Below are 16,047 nucleotides of genomic sequence, written 5' to 3' on the forward strand. Positions count from 1 at the left end.
GGTGCTCCTTTTCAGAGACAAAGGAAGGTCACGTGGGATCGGACATCCGGGAATGCGAGGAGGCGGGGAATGGAGTCAGAGCAACAGCCAATTAGAAGACAATTTCACTTGAGTGATGGTATGATGTTTTGTATGGTATAAAAGACTGTCAGGGACAGATATACGTCTTTTGTTCTTTGTGAACTGACTTACTTAGTAGTTTGTCACGGACAGAAAGGTTTAGACCCAGAGCTCTGTATACTTTATCCACTTACTGATAGAATAAAACTAAGTGTAAGATTAAATATTTTTTCCTATTGCTTTATTTAAAAGAGCACGCAGGACTTGGCTCACACATAAAAGAAAATAAGTTTGTAGATTGAGCCTAAAGTCCTTCACTCTGGGTGCTCCGGTTTCCTCCCACAGTCCAAAGATGTGCAGGTTAGGTGAATTGGCCACGCTAAATTGCCCTTAGTGTTAGGTGAAGGGGTAAATGTAGGGGAATGGGTCTGGGTGGGTTGCTCTTCAGAGGGTCAGTGTGGACTTGTTGGGCCAAAGGGCCTGTTTCCACACTGTAAGTAATCTAATCTAATCAGAACATAAAGAACTAGGAGCAGGAGTAGGCCGTCTGACCCTTCAAGCCTGCTCCACCATTCAGTAAGATCATGGCTGATCTGTTCATGGCCTCAGCTACACTTACCCACCTTCTCATCGTATCTCTTAATTCCTTTACTGTTCAAAAATCTATCTTTGCTTTAAGGACATTAAGCGAGAGAGCACGGAATTCCACAGATTCACAACCCTTTAGGTGAAGGAGTCCCTCCTCCGCTCAGTCTGAAATCTGCTCCCCCTCATTTTGACGCTTCACCCAAAGAGTGGAAACAACCTCCCTACATCTACCTTACCTACTCCCGTCATCATTTTATATTCTTATAAAGATTCCTCCTCATTTTTCTTAATTCCAGGTTTAGTCCAACAGGTTTAATTGGAAACACTAGTTTTCAGATGCTGCTCCTTCATCAGGTGGTTGTGCTGCTGAGGGAGCAGCGGTGCGAAAGCTCGTGCTTTCAATTACACCTGTTGGACTATAACTGGGGGTTGTCCGATTTTTAACTTTGCTCCTCATGCCAAGGGTAATAGGCTGAATCCTGTTATAGCACCTAGAAATCAAAAGTTTTATCAGACTTTTCAAAATCAGGTTATCTATCAATGGTGGGTAAAGTAGTGGTGAATAACAGAAACCTGGCACAGATGTTTTCCTAACCAGTTCAGGATCAGGGGCCTGGAGAGGATTTGTCCCTCCAGCCTATAAACTTCAACAGTAACTCCAACTATTAATTTGTAGCTTTTAAATCTCATATATCCAACATTCTCCCATTGGTTCAATACTGTTGCTAATCTCTTGCGCAAAACATTGCCAGTTATCTATCTGGCTAACTTGAATTGTCCCACTTTTCTCGATTTCCTCATTTGGCCAATTTTGGATTTCTGACACTGGATTCCTCCTGTTACATGCGTAGCTGATCTTGCATTTTAGTTTTTTTTCCTGTTTGTTCCTGTTTTACCATCTAATATTTTGCTTATGCATGTAACAGGAGGAAGAGATTAGCAACAGTATTGAACCAATGGGAGATTGTTGGATATAAGATTTAACCTGGGGTTGCGTGAGTTTTAACTTTGTACACCCCAGTCCAACACCGGCACCTCAAAATCAGGAAGAGTGTTTATTTTGATCTGAAATCAGCAGTTCTACTGGGTAGGAGTGCTCCAGGTGATACCCTGCCTTCAGACTCACCACCACTTCCCAGCTTGTCAATGAAGAAACCAGACAGTATCACCACCACAGCGTTGCTGCAAGACAGAAAATACAATTATGAAACAAAATGCAAAAACTGCTGAGGAATGTTGTGCTTTTCAAAAGAACTAATACTGAATTGGAGCCCATCCTCACCCCTCCCTTTCTTTCTTAGCACCCAGTTGACTACTGCATGGTCTGAGCCCAGTTTCCACCCTCCCCATTTCCATAAAATTCCTCAGCTTCTGTGGAAAGAAGCCAAGCTTATAGTCCCTGGCAAAAGAGAGTATACATTAATTGGGGTATGAAGGAACAATGGCAAACTTCTGTTGAACTTACTCAGTCTTCATTCCTGCCGCCTATCCAACAGGCCAATGCAAATGGCATTTCATCATTTAATGTCTCTGCCAGCAGGACATCGAGTAACCCGGTAAACCTCTTGTATATGATCAGAAATCACTGAAAACCAGCAGGAGAACTGCTCGTGGCAATGTAAAATGAACCTTTGACTCAAAATACACAACAAATTGATGTTACAAAATATGTAATGCAGAAAGGGAGTTGGAAAAGGTATGAGCAAGCTTTTGTGACGATTCTGTGTTTTAAGAGATGTATTTTGCCCTTTTTTTTAAGAAAATGAAAAAAGATTGAAACAGAGGTGCCAAGCAAACAGCTCCAAAGCCAATAAACAGCTTGCAAGGCTTTGGTTTTATTTTTTAAAACAGTGGAACAATAGAAGCAGCCTGAATGGGTGGGGTCAAGCTCCTACAGAACCAGGATTTTTAGTTTTAGTTCTGAGGAAGGGTCACTGGACCTGAAATGTTAACTCTGATTTCTCTCCACAGATGCTGCCAGACCCATTGAGATTTTACAGCGATTTCTGTTTTGTTTAGTTCTTAATTTTAGCTTTCAGTCACTGCTCGATATGGAGGCGCTAGAAGCTGGATGTGAAAGTTGTTATTCCTCTCTCTGTTCCAGCTAAAAGATGGCATTCTCTTCCTGCTGCTAGAATCACAGGAGACACAATCTATTTTACTGAATTTGCCTTTGCCAAGGGTGTGTTTATGGGATGTTACCATATTGGAACAGTTATTGTTTAGTAGTTAAATAAGCTATTATTCAATAGAGTTAAGTTGTACCAATTTATTATTTCTTTTGTTGTATTTTCACTGTAGTGCATGAATAAAGTGCATTTTGCTTCAATTCTGGAAGTTTGTCCAATTGAAGTTTGCCCATCTGACTTAAAAATAAGAAAACGTCAGGGTCTAGGCTATCGACTTAATATATTTTGAGGGGATTTGGTCTGGTCCATAACTTTTTACAGCAATCCCCAGTTCTGCTAACTGCAAAGAGGTAGGTTATCAGGGAAAAGACAAAGTTCACAAGCATGATCGGCACAACACACAAACACAATGAGTCCCACAATGTGTTGCTGACATTATTTTGTAATAATTATTTTGATTTGTTGCCTAGTGAAGGTACGCTGGTTGTAGTGGACATGCTACTGGAATGGGCTTTGAAGTAGAAATTGGTATCCAGAGTGAACGATTACATTATCGGAAAACAAAATGGGTAAATAATGGTCAAAGGTGCAGATTTTTTGCCAAAATCTGCAATGCATTTCTAAATTAAACGATGTTGGACGTGAGGTTACGGTAGCTCATTGTTCCTGTCATTACATACAAGCCTTCTTCACTGTAGCACTGGAGGTGGTAATGGAGCTGCAGCTAATGCCCCTAACAATGGCTTGCATTTATCCAGGGGGCTGGAAACAAGATACATTGGGTGAGGGCTTCAAATAGTGCAGCAGCATAATCAAAATAATGGTTAAAATGGCGAAAACCAAGCACCACATTATATGTTTCAATTACAGCAAGGAAACATAGCATCAGATGTACTGCACGGAAACAGACCATTTGGTCCATGCCGACCAGATATCCAAACCTAATCTGGTTCCATTTGTCAGCATCTGGCCCATATCCCTCTAAACCCTTCCTATTCATATACCCAACCAGATGGTTTTTAAATGCTGTCATGGTACCAGCCTCCACCACTTCCTCTGGCAGCTCATTCCATACACACACCACCCTCTGCATAAAAACCTTGCCCCTTAGGACCCCTCTCACCCTAAACCTATGCCTTCTAGATCTGGACTCACCCACCACAGGGAAAAGACCTTGTCTATTTACCCTCACGATTTTATAAACCTCTATAAAAGGTAACCCCTCAGCCTTTGATGCTCCAGGTAAAACAGCCACAGATATAAAGAAGAATCTTTGTAAACAGCTCACCACAACAGTTGGGGGAACCACAGTTTGATCTGAAAACATGCCAGGAGATTTGAGAGTGAATTGACCACCTGAGGTAGCTCTTGGCTCATTGGACTTCAAGGCAACCAGGGTTATTGGGAGCATGTCGCATTGCTGAATGAAATAAAGGCGCAACATATTAAATGGAATGGTATTAAAGCTGCTAGGTGCTATTGATACCTGGGGCAAAGTCTTTCGACACAAAAGGTTCAGGTTTTACAAAAGGAAAGAAGAAATCTGAAACTGCTGGTGGAACTCAGCAGGTCTGGCAGCATCTGTGGGAAGAAAGCAGGGTTAACCATTCAAATCTGGTCACTCTTCATCACAGATGCTGCCAGACCTGCTGAGGTTTGCCAGCAACGCCTGGTTTTGTTTCAGATCGACAGAATCTGCGGTCCTTTCTCCGATAAAAAAGGAAGAAAATTTGCCAGGTGCTCCTATTTCTCAATACAGACCAGTGACTGCGGCTGGAAGTTGTGAGTGCACAGAGAAAATGTACAGGTTGGATATTTGTTAAGCTGGAGTCCATGAGACCATAAGGAATAGGAAGTGGAGACCATTCAGCACCTCAAGCCTGCTCCATCATTCAGTAGGATCATAGTTGGTCGGACACCCATCATGTCCACTTTTGAGGGGCAACCTTTGATTCCCCTACAGATCAAGAATCTACCTTAGCCTGGAGTATTCCCATGAGGGAAAATATCCTCTCAGCATTTACCCAGTCAAGCCCCTTAAGAATCCGATACATTTCAATAAGATCACCTCATTCTTCTCAACTCCAGTGAGTGGACTCCCAACCGGTTTAGCCTTTGCTCATAAGACAATCCCTCCCTACCAGGGATCATTCTAGTGAGCCATCCCTGAACTGAAATGACATCCTTCCTTAAATAAAAAAAGGACCAAAACAGTTCACAGCATTCCAGATGTGGTTTCACCAGCACCTTGTACAGTTGCAGTAAGACTTTCCTACTCTTAACATCCAATCCTCTTGAAGTAAAAACCAATATTCCATCAGCCTTCCTGATTACCTGCTACACCTTTATGCTAGCTTTCTGTATTTCATGCAGAAGTCCCTTTGTATTTCAGCTTTCTGCAGTTTTTCTCCATTTAAGTAATACTCTGTCCTTTCCTTCTCCCTTCCAAAATGAACAACTTTGCATTTTTGAAGTCGATGATGATATCATAGTGTTTGAAATGACTTCAGATACTGTCCATTACTTTTTTTAAAAACGAAGATATCACAGGGTAACAACTGTTGAATGAATGCAGTCCCTTGCTAAAAAGACTATGGGAGAACACACGTTTAATAAAAAGGTCAGAAAAGAATGTCAAAACATTGGATATCACAGTTAATGCCCCAAAGTGTTTCAGTAACTGACTACAGATGGATGCTTCAAGGAAGAGGCAAGGGACAAGAATGGAGCCAAGAAAGTTATGGTCACAAGAGAGTCAAGCTGGATAGACTACACCAGATTAGTTACGGAAAATCTTCTCAACCTTTGAGGCTGACAAGGGGCAATGATTGTAGGTCACATTAATAAATGTTTAAGCACAAGAGAGTCAGGAATCAGCTAAAAAGGTGGTAGAGATGAGAACCCTCAAGATATTAAAAAGGAATATTTAGATGGATACTGGAAATGCCATGGCATACAGGGCTATGAGCAGAATAAGTTTCCCAAACTAAACTAGCCCCAATTGCCTGCATCTGGCCCATATACTCTAAACCTTTCTGATTCACATAGCCATCCTGATGACTTTTAAACGCTCTAACTGTACCTGCATCTACCATTTCCTCTGGCACATCTGTGTATGGAAAAGTTGCCCCTCACTCCCTTTTAAATCTTCCCCCTCTCACTTTAAAAATATGCCCACCTACCTTAGGGAGAAGACCTTTGCTATTCACCTCTTCTATGCTCCTCATGATTTTATAGATCTCCAGAAGGTCACCGGTCAACCTCCCATGCTCCAGTGAAGAAATGTCCCAGCCTCTCCTCACAACTCCAACCCTCCATTCCAAGTAACATCCTTGCAGATCTCTTCTGAACCCTCTCCAATTTATTAATAGTGCTTTCTGATCGGTATAAAGAATACCTCCAGCACTGACTCTTGGAAAACCTCAGAATCAACCAGTCTCCAGTCCAAAAAAAAATCAATCATTACCACAATTCTCTATTTTGTATCCTGAAAAAAACTTCTTATCCAAACGGACTGTCCTATGCATTCTTTTTCCCAACCAAACTAGAAGCTGAGAGGAACATCAGATGCTGGAGATCAGATTTGAGAGTGTGGTGCTGGTAAAGCACAGCAGGTCAGGCAGTATCCGAGGAGCAGGCGAATCACTGTTTTGAACACAAGGCCTTTGTTTTGAACATAAAGCTCCTCATCATGAAGAGCTTATATTCAAAGCATCAATTCTAATTTGGTTGACTGACTGCCATTTTCCAGCAATTGCTCGGAGAGATGACTGGTATAGACACTATGGGCTGAAAAGTCTCAGTCCATGCTACAAGACTCTACTACATTAACTCTGACTATTGCACTCACTGCATACAGTCAGCTTCAACCTTACAAGTACAAGATGATGATGACAGTTTTATGAATATACAAATTAGGAGCAGGAGGCAATTTATCCTCTTGCACCTGCTCCATCACTCAACAAGATCATGACCTGCTGATCCATGTGTGTCTTTCAGCCCCTCCTCCACCCCCCATCCAATCTTTGTTTCCTTTTCCATGTGTATTTATTGTCGGGTGCAGAGGTTACTCACGTCCATGCATAGATAGCGTAGAGAAGATTGTACTGCTGCGGTGTCATCCCCAGGCCCTCGACACAATCTGTTGTCCTATTGGTCTCAGTGGAATTGAGACAAGTGAGATTCTGGAAAGACAGACACCACTAAATGGTTAGAGCTGAAAGTGTGTTGCTGGTTAAAGCGCAGCAGGTCAGGTAGCATCCAAGGCACAGGAAATTCGACGTTTTGGGCACAAGCCCTTCATCAGGAATGGTCTACCACTAAATGGTTATGCAAGGACAACAGAAAACATCAAACTTGGGCAAATACCCACCTCTAACATTCCGAATCATTACACATCTAATTTGTTTAGCCATTGAGCTTGTAACCAGTCAGAATCCCCAAACACACATTTTATAAATTAGTTAATCCCCATCTGTACAGATCTAGTTTATGGGTCTCAAATAGTGAATGGGTCAGGCATCATCTTATGAAGGGGTTTAGGCTTGAAACGTCAATTCACCTGCTCCTTGGATGCTGCCTGATCTGCTGTGCTTTTCCAGCACCATGTTCTCAACTCTGATCTCCAGTCCTCACTCTCTCAAACAGTGAATACCCCTGCACCCAGTACAGGAAGAACCAGAAATCTATTACATGTCCAAAAGTTAATTCACATTAAATTTTACAGATAGCAAGAGGAGAAAGTTATTGCAGAATGTACCCATTGTATTACAAGAATTGTTTTGATTTAATACAGTTTAAATTACAATGAAAATCAGTAACATTACTGCAGAAATCTATCTTTGCAAGACGCTACTGGACCAGTCCACGAGATAGTGTTTCTATAACTCAAGCTACTGCTATTTCAAATAAGGCTCAAAACAGCAAAATAATCACCATGGTAACAGATCATTTCTAAAAATTACATTGTGTATAGTTCTAATGTTTCAGTACCCACTATCCCACATGGGAGCTTGTTCCAGTCACTCAACAATCAGAATAAAGAGATTCTTCCTTAAAATGGTTTAATGTACATTTTCTGTTAACTATTTACATGCTGTTTCTTGGTAGCTTGGTAATTGAATATATTTAAATTTAATTATAGTTAAATACTTTTAACAACCAATGAATTGAACTTAATATTTTGCTGACATGAAGCTTTGGGTGGACAATTAATTAAAAATATTTATTTCAATATTATTAATAATGTAATAAACCTTCACGTCAATAGGTTTAAATGCTTCAGGTCAATACAGCATCATGTTCAGTCCATTGGCTGTGTGGACAGAAATACAAGGAGGAAGTTGTTGCGACTCTCAGATGTATTAAAAGCAGTTCTCAGTCATAATGACATCTGATTCAGGGAAAGGACAAGATTGAAATCCATAGCTGCACACCAAACACATTCAGCAGGTAGACAGAATTCAGTGAAATGCTGACTAAGAATACTGTACACATCCAGGATATTGTGGGCAGAGCACAACAGAATCTGGCAGCATCAAGTCACACTCATAGCCTTGGAATAAATCATATCCATCCTCTGCAGTGGAATAAAAGGAGATAGGACCAAATGGTCCTTTCAGTCAGCTCTACAATTTCATCATAGAATCACAACACAAAAACAGACCCTTCGGTCCAACACGTCCATGCCAAATACAGAGGAACCTCAATTACCTGAATATCGGATTATCTGAAGGAGATCTCAAGGTCCAGATAGGAACATGACATGAAAGAGCTGTTTCAACACTGATCTCGTCTTTTGTTTACACTAATTAAAAACGGTCTCTGCCGAGAACAGTCCTAGACATAGATGAGAGCCCAGGCACAGTCTCTAAATGACTGACCTCCTGCCCGCTCTCCTTCTCTGCACACTTTCCCTGGAGTCCTACACAGCAGGGGGGGGGGGATCCCTAAATGCCCTTCCCCCGATATTCTCTAACATTGCCCTGTTCAGGGTAGAGGTGGAACTTGTCAAAAAGTTGCAGTTAAAAAGGTGTATGTGTGCGTGTCTGTCTGTGTCTTGGAGACTTACCCCAGAAAGGTAGCAGCAGTCTTACTGTTGGTGTCCAGTCCAGCTGCCCTGGGGCGGGGGGTGGGGAGAAAGGGGGCAGTGCTGAATGGTTTGGGGGGGGGGCGGGTGGAAGGAGGTGTTGGGGCCAGGCAGATGGTGGTATTGGGGGGCTGTGTTCGGACGGGCAGAGGGAGATGTTGGAAGGATTGGGGTGGGCATGGGGTGGATTGGATCTCACACACAGTGCATTGCTGCATCATCCCCTGAACAGGGAGCAGACTTCACAGAAAACTCCAAGTCCCAGAGGAAAGGCATTGAATCGATTAACCAAATAATCAATTATCTGATCGAAATAGTGCCTGCCCATCTTTCTCGGATAAAATTGAGGTTCCTCTGTATAATCTCAAACTAAACTAAACTAAGTCCAACCTGCCTGCTCCTGGCCCATATCCCTCCAAATCTTTCCTATACATGCACTTAACCAAATGTCTTTTAAACATAGTTACTGTGCCCACATCCACCACTTCCTCCTCAGGAAGTACATTCCACACATAACCCACCCTCAGTATAAAACTTTTGCCTGTTACTTCTCTCTCCTTTCACTGTAAATATGTGGCCCCCTAGACTTGAAATCCCCTATCCTAGGAAAAAGACCCCTAACCTTATCTGTACCTCTCAGATTTTAAAAGCTTCTGTAAAAGGTCATCTCAACTTCCTACGCTGCAGTGTAAAAAAAGAAGTTCAGCCTTTCTTTAGAACTCAAACTTTCCATAGCCAGCAACATCCTGGAAAGGTTTCCAAGAACTCTGACTTGTCTCTGGTTGGCTTGTCCTAGAATGGTTATGTTGTCATAGTCAAATTGATGGCTCTCTTGGGGGTCTGCATGTACAGAGATGAGGGAGAGTGGATCATGTCGTTTAGTTGCCAGTTGGTGTTTATGAAGTCGGATGGCTAGTTTTCTTCCTGTATTTCCGATGTCGCGCTTGTTATAGTTGTTACAAGGGATTTTATACACCACATTGGTCCTACACGTTGTGGGTATGGGGTTCTTTCTCCTGGTAAGTCGTTGGCATAGTGTGGCTGTTGGTTGATGTGCTACCATAATACCTAGTGGTCATAACAGCCTGGTAGTGAATTCTGATATATTCTTCACATGAGGAAAGGTGATAAGAGGGTTGGGTAGGTAGTGTCTTCTTGGCGTTGTCTGCTGGACAGGCATCGGCAGACAAAGCTGATGGGGTATCTGTTGTTAACAAAAGGTTCTGTATAAGTGTTCTTCCTCTTCCTTGTGCAGTTCTGATGTTTTGCAGTGTCATGGCTCTTTTGAATAATGCCCTGACACACCAGAGTGTTCTCGGAAGCCTGGTATTCAACCAAAAACATCAGACACAGGGATTGACCTGGTGTACAAACCGTAGCAGAGAATACCCAGGAGTGACACTCATGCCAATGGACCAGAGCCACGTAAAAACCAAGTGGGACAGAACAACAGCATCGCATTGAATTTGCACTGTCGATGCTACCCAGCAGGTCAATGAAATGTCTGCTCAATAACCCAGCAGCTTGGCAAACGAGCCATCTACCTCATCCACAACTCGAGCCACAGATCTTCACAAAAACCTTAAACTGCACCTAGATATATATGACAATAGAAAATTATGATTTGATTTAATTTATTAAGTGCCCGGTTATCACCTCCTTTATAACAAACTCTAACATTTTCCTTAAGGTCAATAGTTTTCCACTTTCTCTCAAACTTACTTCTCAAATATTAGGTTTCTTTGCTATTTTCCAGTAGCAAACATGTTCTATAACATTTTGAAAAACCTCTCTATAACCATCCCTCTCAATAATAGGGTGGGGCTAATTCTGGGCCAGAGGATTTACAACGTTTCACTCTAATTCTGCAAGTATAACTTTTGATTCATTCCCATTCCTTGTTTCCACAAATCTCTTCGGGTTACCCAGTATGGATGTAAGCTTGCTCGCTGAGCTGGAAGGTTCATTTTGATGTTACCCAATATGATGATGAAACATCTCATCAGTGAGCTTTGGTGAAGCACTGGTCATAGAGTCATAGAGTCAGAGATGTACAGCATGGAAACATGCTTCGGTCCAACCCGTCCATGCCAACCAGATATCCCAACCCAATCCATTCCCACCTGCCAACGCCAGGCCCATATCCCTCCAAACCCTTCCTATTCATATACCCATCCAAATGTCTCTTAAATGTTGCGATTGTACCAGCCTCCACCATATCCTCTGGCAGCTCATTCCATACACGTACCAACCTCCGCGTGTAAAAGTTGCCCCTTAGGTCTCTTTTATATCTTTCCCCCTCACTCTAAACCTATGTCCTCTAGTTCTGGTGTTGAGTTTTATGAGTTAAGTTCAAAAAGATCCTATACAGACAACAAATAAAACTAATATCATTTATAAAATACCTTGCAAGAACTGTAACAAGCACTACATTGGACAAACAGACAGAAAGCTAGCTACCAAGATATATAAACATCAACTCGCCACAAAAAGACATGACCCACTCTCACTAGTATTCTTCTTATATAGAGAAGAGGAAGGACACCACTTCGACTGGGACAACACATCCATCCTAGGACAAGGCAAACAGAGATACGTATGAGAATTTCTAGAAGCATGGCATTCCAACCACAACTCTATCAACAAATATATTGACTTGGATCCTATTTACCACCCTCTGAGAAAAAGAACAGGAAATGACACCACCAACCCAAGGAAACCTAAACACATAAATAGAAAGCGGGTCATAACACCAGTCCCTCACCAATGTCCCACTGATGATGTTACCTAGTACAGCTGAAAACAAACCTTCCAGCTCAGCGAGCAAACTTATATCCAGAACCTCAACCTGAGCTACAAATCTTCCCAAAACTCGGTTACTCAGCATTTCTAGGTATGTTCTTCTGTGAAGACAGGCACAAAATAATTGTTTAGTTTCTCTGCCATTTCCTCATTCTCCATCAACAGTTCTCTGGTCTCCTAACTCGTCATTGCTCATCCTTATTTTTCACATACCCAAAGAAGCTCTCACAGTCCATTTTCAGTTTGTTGGTTCGCTAGCACAAGTTGTTACTTACCCCCTGGAACTGCTGCTGAAGCACACTGGGCATGTCAAAGCAGAAGTAGGGGCCAAATGTCAGCAGGCAGTTGAAAATGAGCAAGATAAACCTGTAATAGGCTAGATAGAGGGAAAAATAATCTGAAATAAACTGAGGGAGAAACAAAAAAACATGCACATTCAGTAAACAACGGCTGGCAAGCATCAACAAAAGTCCAAGCAGGAAAAGGGAGTCACGATATAATGGTCTCATCGGATTTTCATACTCTGAGTGAGATTTGAACCCAGAACCTTCAGACTCAGATGGGTTTTCTCAGTTGAGTCAAAGTTGACACACCATATTTTACTTGTAGTCAGGTGGTGAATTACAATGCATCAGTCACCAGCCAAGGGTGGCTCTGTGGTTAGCACTGCTGTCTCACAGCACCAGGGACCCAGGTTCGATTCCACCCTCGTAATAAACCTGATAACCTTTAAAAAGAACGCTTGAAATATCGTGACATTCAAGGTCACAGGCCAAGTGCTGGAAAACAGGATTCCTCTTCTATGCTGTATAACTCTACAACCTGATCAATATAAAATTCGGTCAGCGTTGAGATCCTATTGGACAATAATGTGCGCTCGTGCATGCGTTGGTGAAGGGCTGACAGAGGAGGCTGGTCAAAATGTTCCAATCTTTGTGACCAAGAAGCTGCAAGCGAGAACCAACTCCTTAGGTGAGAGGAGGGAATGACAAAGTCAGATTGTAATAAAGAAGCCAGGCATTAGCTTTCTGGTTGATCCTGGAATAATGCGTAGCTTTAGCAGATGACAGCAAGATTTGATAGTCTGGGGAGGGATGAGAGAGATTGAGGCAGGACCGTGAGCTCAGGGGACACAGAAAGACTTGATGAATCGAAATGGAGTTAGAAATGGGCTGCAGTGGTTCAAGATGGCAACTCATTACAGCCTTCTCCAGGGTAATTCAGGAAGGTCAACTCTCAGCTACCTTTTGAAGTGATCTGAGCAAGTTGATGGCAATTGGATGTTGGCAATAAATGCTGGCCTTCCCAGCAAAGCCCACATCCGTTAAAATCAATTTTAAAAACTTAATTTCCTCCAGATCCTCACCTCTTCTTACTCCCACAGTCTTCTCCAGAGATACTTCCTCATTCACCCAAAACTCTCTGCCTTTAGATATCTCCCGTCTCCTTCAGAACTGCTTTCCACAAAACTTCCTCCACCCTATTCGTACTCAGGTTTGCCCTATCTGAGAGGGAAGCTGTTTGATAAATTTAGTACATTAAAAGGCAGTATTTTTGCTGATTAGTAGTGGGTTACTGTCAGTTTTTGATCATTTAAACCCTCCACCAACCCTGTAAATAAAAATACTGGCAACTTTAGAATACATTATCTTCCAGATCTCCACATCGAAGGATCCATAGAATCCCTACAGAGTGGAAATTGGCCATTTGGCACACAAGAGTCACACCGCTTTTCCAAAGATTATCCCACCCACATCCACCCTTCCCTACCTTATTTCCCTAATCCACTTAGCTTACACATCCTTGACCTTATGGGCAATTTAGCATGACCAATCCACCTAACCTGTACATTTTTGGACTGTGGGAGGAAAGTGGAATACCCGGAGGAAACCCACGTAGACAGGGGGAGAATGTGCAACTCCACACAGATACTCACCCGAGGGTGGAATCAAACCCGGATCCCTGGTGCTGTGAGACAGCAGTGCTAACCACAGAGCCACCCTTGGCTGGTGACTGATGCATTGTAACTCACCACCTGACTACAACAAATAAAATGTGGTCTCCTCTAAGGGGAACATCTACATAAATAGCTACTTGGAAGAGGAGGCCATTCAGCCCATTTTCTTTGCCCTGCACTGAATATAAATTATTGAGCTAATTGAACACTTTCAATGCCTTTTACCCACTCTATCCTCAGAAACCTATACCTCACTGGTAAATCAGGAATCTATCAACTCGTACCTGAAATATATTCAAAGACTGAAATTCCAAGGCCTATGTAGTAGAGGATTCCAAAGGTTCACTCCCTCCCAGTAAAAAGGGAGGTTTTTTTAAAAATAAGTTGTGCCTCCTGGTTCTACATTTTCCAATCAAGGGAATCCCCACACCTGCACCTACTGTTGACATATTTTGTAGGTTTCAATGAGATCATCTTTCATTTTTTGAAACTCTCAAGAATAAAGTTTAGCCAATTTCTCTTTGTAGACAGTGCTGCTGAACCTTTGTTACATTCACTTTCTGGCAATCATAATAATCTTGAGATACTGAGAGCAGAACTGCACACAGTACTCCAGGGGAATCTAACCAAGCTTCGACACAATTAGCTCCTTACAGACAATGTAGTAATCTTATCTAAGCTAAGTTTTATCTCTCTCATGAAGTGAGATGTCTGTGGTCTACTGGAGCTCTGGCTGAAAAAAATGGACACACAAAAAAAAAGCTCAGTTGGGAAAGGTATTAGATTGAAGATGTAAAGTTCAATGCTGAATTTAAGAGCCCCAGGGCAGTGTCCCTACCTTTGAGTCTAGACGTCCAAGTTCAAGTCCCATCTGCCCCAGAGGTGTAATACAACACATCTGAACAGGCTGATTAAAATAACTAAGAGCTGATAATCATTTATCAAATAATAGTTCAGCCATCGACAGGGGGGTGTCTACTACAGAGGGTTGCGGACACTTTGAGGACCAGGACTATGTGCTGAGGGATGGAGTAAAACCTGCGACCACAGTCCGAGACATTCCTGCCATAAAAAAAACAGACAGAGCCTGTTTGCTAGGAGTATGTTCGGGAATAATAAATGCACTAGTTTAGAAAGACACTTCAGAGTACTACCGAATGAGGTCTTGTGCCACAGAGGTAGTGACCCCTCCAATTGAACAGAAACCCAGGTCCAAGTCTCAGCTACTCCAGAGGTGTGTCATAACTTTGCCGAATAGGTTGACTAGAAAAATAGTTTAAATAAAACTACTGAAAGAAATTGAACGGCATTATTCCATACCACACCTGCATTGTTATGCAATATATGTTTTAACACGTTATTAAACTTTACTTTTTGAAAAAAAGCTGGAAAGGTCTGTTCAGGTACTGAACCAGTGCTCCACGTCTCAAGAGTATTCAGGAATGGTTTGTTAATGGAGTCCGGCCATACTAGAAGTGAGTTGGAGCAACAGTGTCAAACTCATTAACCCCACTGCGATTGCACCAATCGTTTACAAACCCAATGGAATTTGATGCCTCACAGACCATCCTCAGACAGACTGAAGGAGTCTATGCAGGTAAGGCACAGACCACACCTGGGTTCACACTGTTTCCATTCGTCTCGACTGAACAACACAGGAGTTTGTCCACAAACCGATGTGTTAAAATCCCGCACCTACCACCAATGCCCTTTAATCCTCACCTTTTGCTGCTGCCCGAACCATGGTGCAAACATAAATAGCTGTTTCCAAATGGTGAACACATACTGCAGTCAGCAATTTGTGACAATCCCAGGCGCGATCATGTGACCTCGCCGTCACGTGACCTCGTAAAACTCAGCTACACATCACACAACAGCAGGCTGCAGTTCAACAAGTTTATTCGTTCCCTTAATATTGCGGTAGGAAAACCTTGTAGGATGTTAACCCATTTCCTAAGCAAGTATTTATTTGTTTGTTGAAGCAGTTTTGCTGCAAAGGTTTTGATAATCCTCTCCTCCCCAATCTTTGCTGGGGATAAAATTACTGCCTTGCTGGAAATAAGGTTTAGCCCGAAACGTTGACTCTCTCACTTCTCAGATGCTGCCTGCCCTGCTGTGTCTTTTCCAGTGCTACACATGATCGACTCTGACTTCTCCAGTCTCTATAGTTCTCACTATCTCCAAGAAACAGAAAATGACCAATTCCCCTATTATCTGAAACACCAATTTCTAAGTTAGGCATTCATTGACATTTTCAGCTGCTGTCAAAACAATACGAGAACTAGGGATCACAAGTTAAAACAGTGCAGACAGAGGTGTAGATCTGTTTAAAACTGGTAGGCGAGATTAGAGATTTCAACATTGGTAAAAGGACGGAGTTAAAGGCTCTATATCTGAATGCACACATTTGTGTCAATCTGGAG

General features: G+C 42.3%; 1 protein-coding gene across 2 annotated transcripts in view; it reads right to left on the minus strand.

The window, feature by feature from the left end:
• mfsd1l (major facilitator superfamily domain containing 1-like) overlaps positions 1–15,447 on the minus strand; it is a 42,188-nt gene extending 26,741 nt beyond the window's left edge. The window contains exons 1-4 of one of the 2 annotated variants that reach the window (XM_060840123.1): positions 15,347–15,447; positions 11,943–12,043; positions 6,852–6,961; positions 1,775–1,830 (exon numbers count right to left, since the gene is read on the minus strand). In XM_060840123.1, the coding sequence (XP_060696106.1) occupies positions 1,775–1,830; positions 6,852–6,961; positions 11,943–12,043; positions 15,347–15,368 (289 nt within the window). In that variant the 5' untranslated portion in view covers positions 15,369–15,447. The remainder of the gene's footprint in view (positions 1–1,774; positions 1,831–6,851; positions 6,962–11,942; positions 12,044–15,346) is intronic. The other variant, XM_060840125.1, reaches the window with a different exon arrangement.
• Positions 15,448–16,047: the final 600 nt, after the last annotated feature.

Source organism: Hemiscyllium ocellatum, chromosome 20, assembly GCF_020745735.1.
Source record: "Hemiscyllium ocellatum isolate sHemOce1 chromosome 20, sHemOce1.pat.X.cur, whole genome shotgun sequence".
NCBI classification, from domain to species: Eukaryota; Metazoa; Chordata; class Chondrichthyes; order Orectolobiformes; family Hemiscylliidae; genus Hemiscyllium; species Hemiscyllium ocellatum.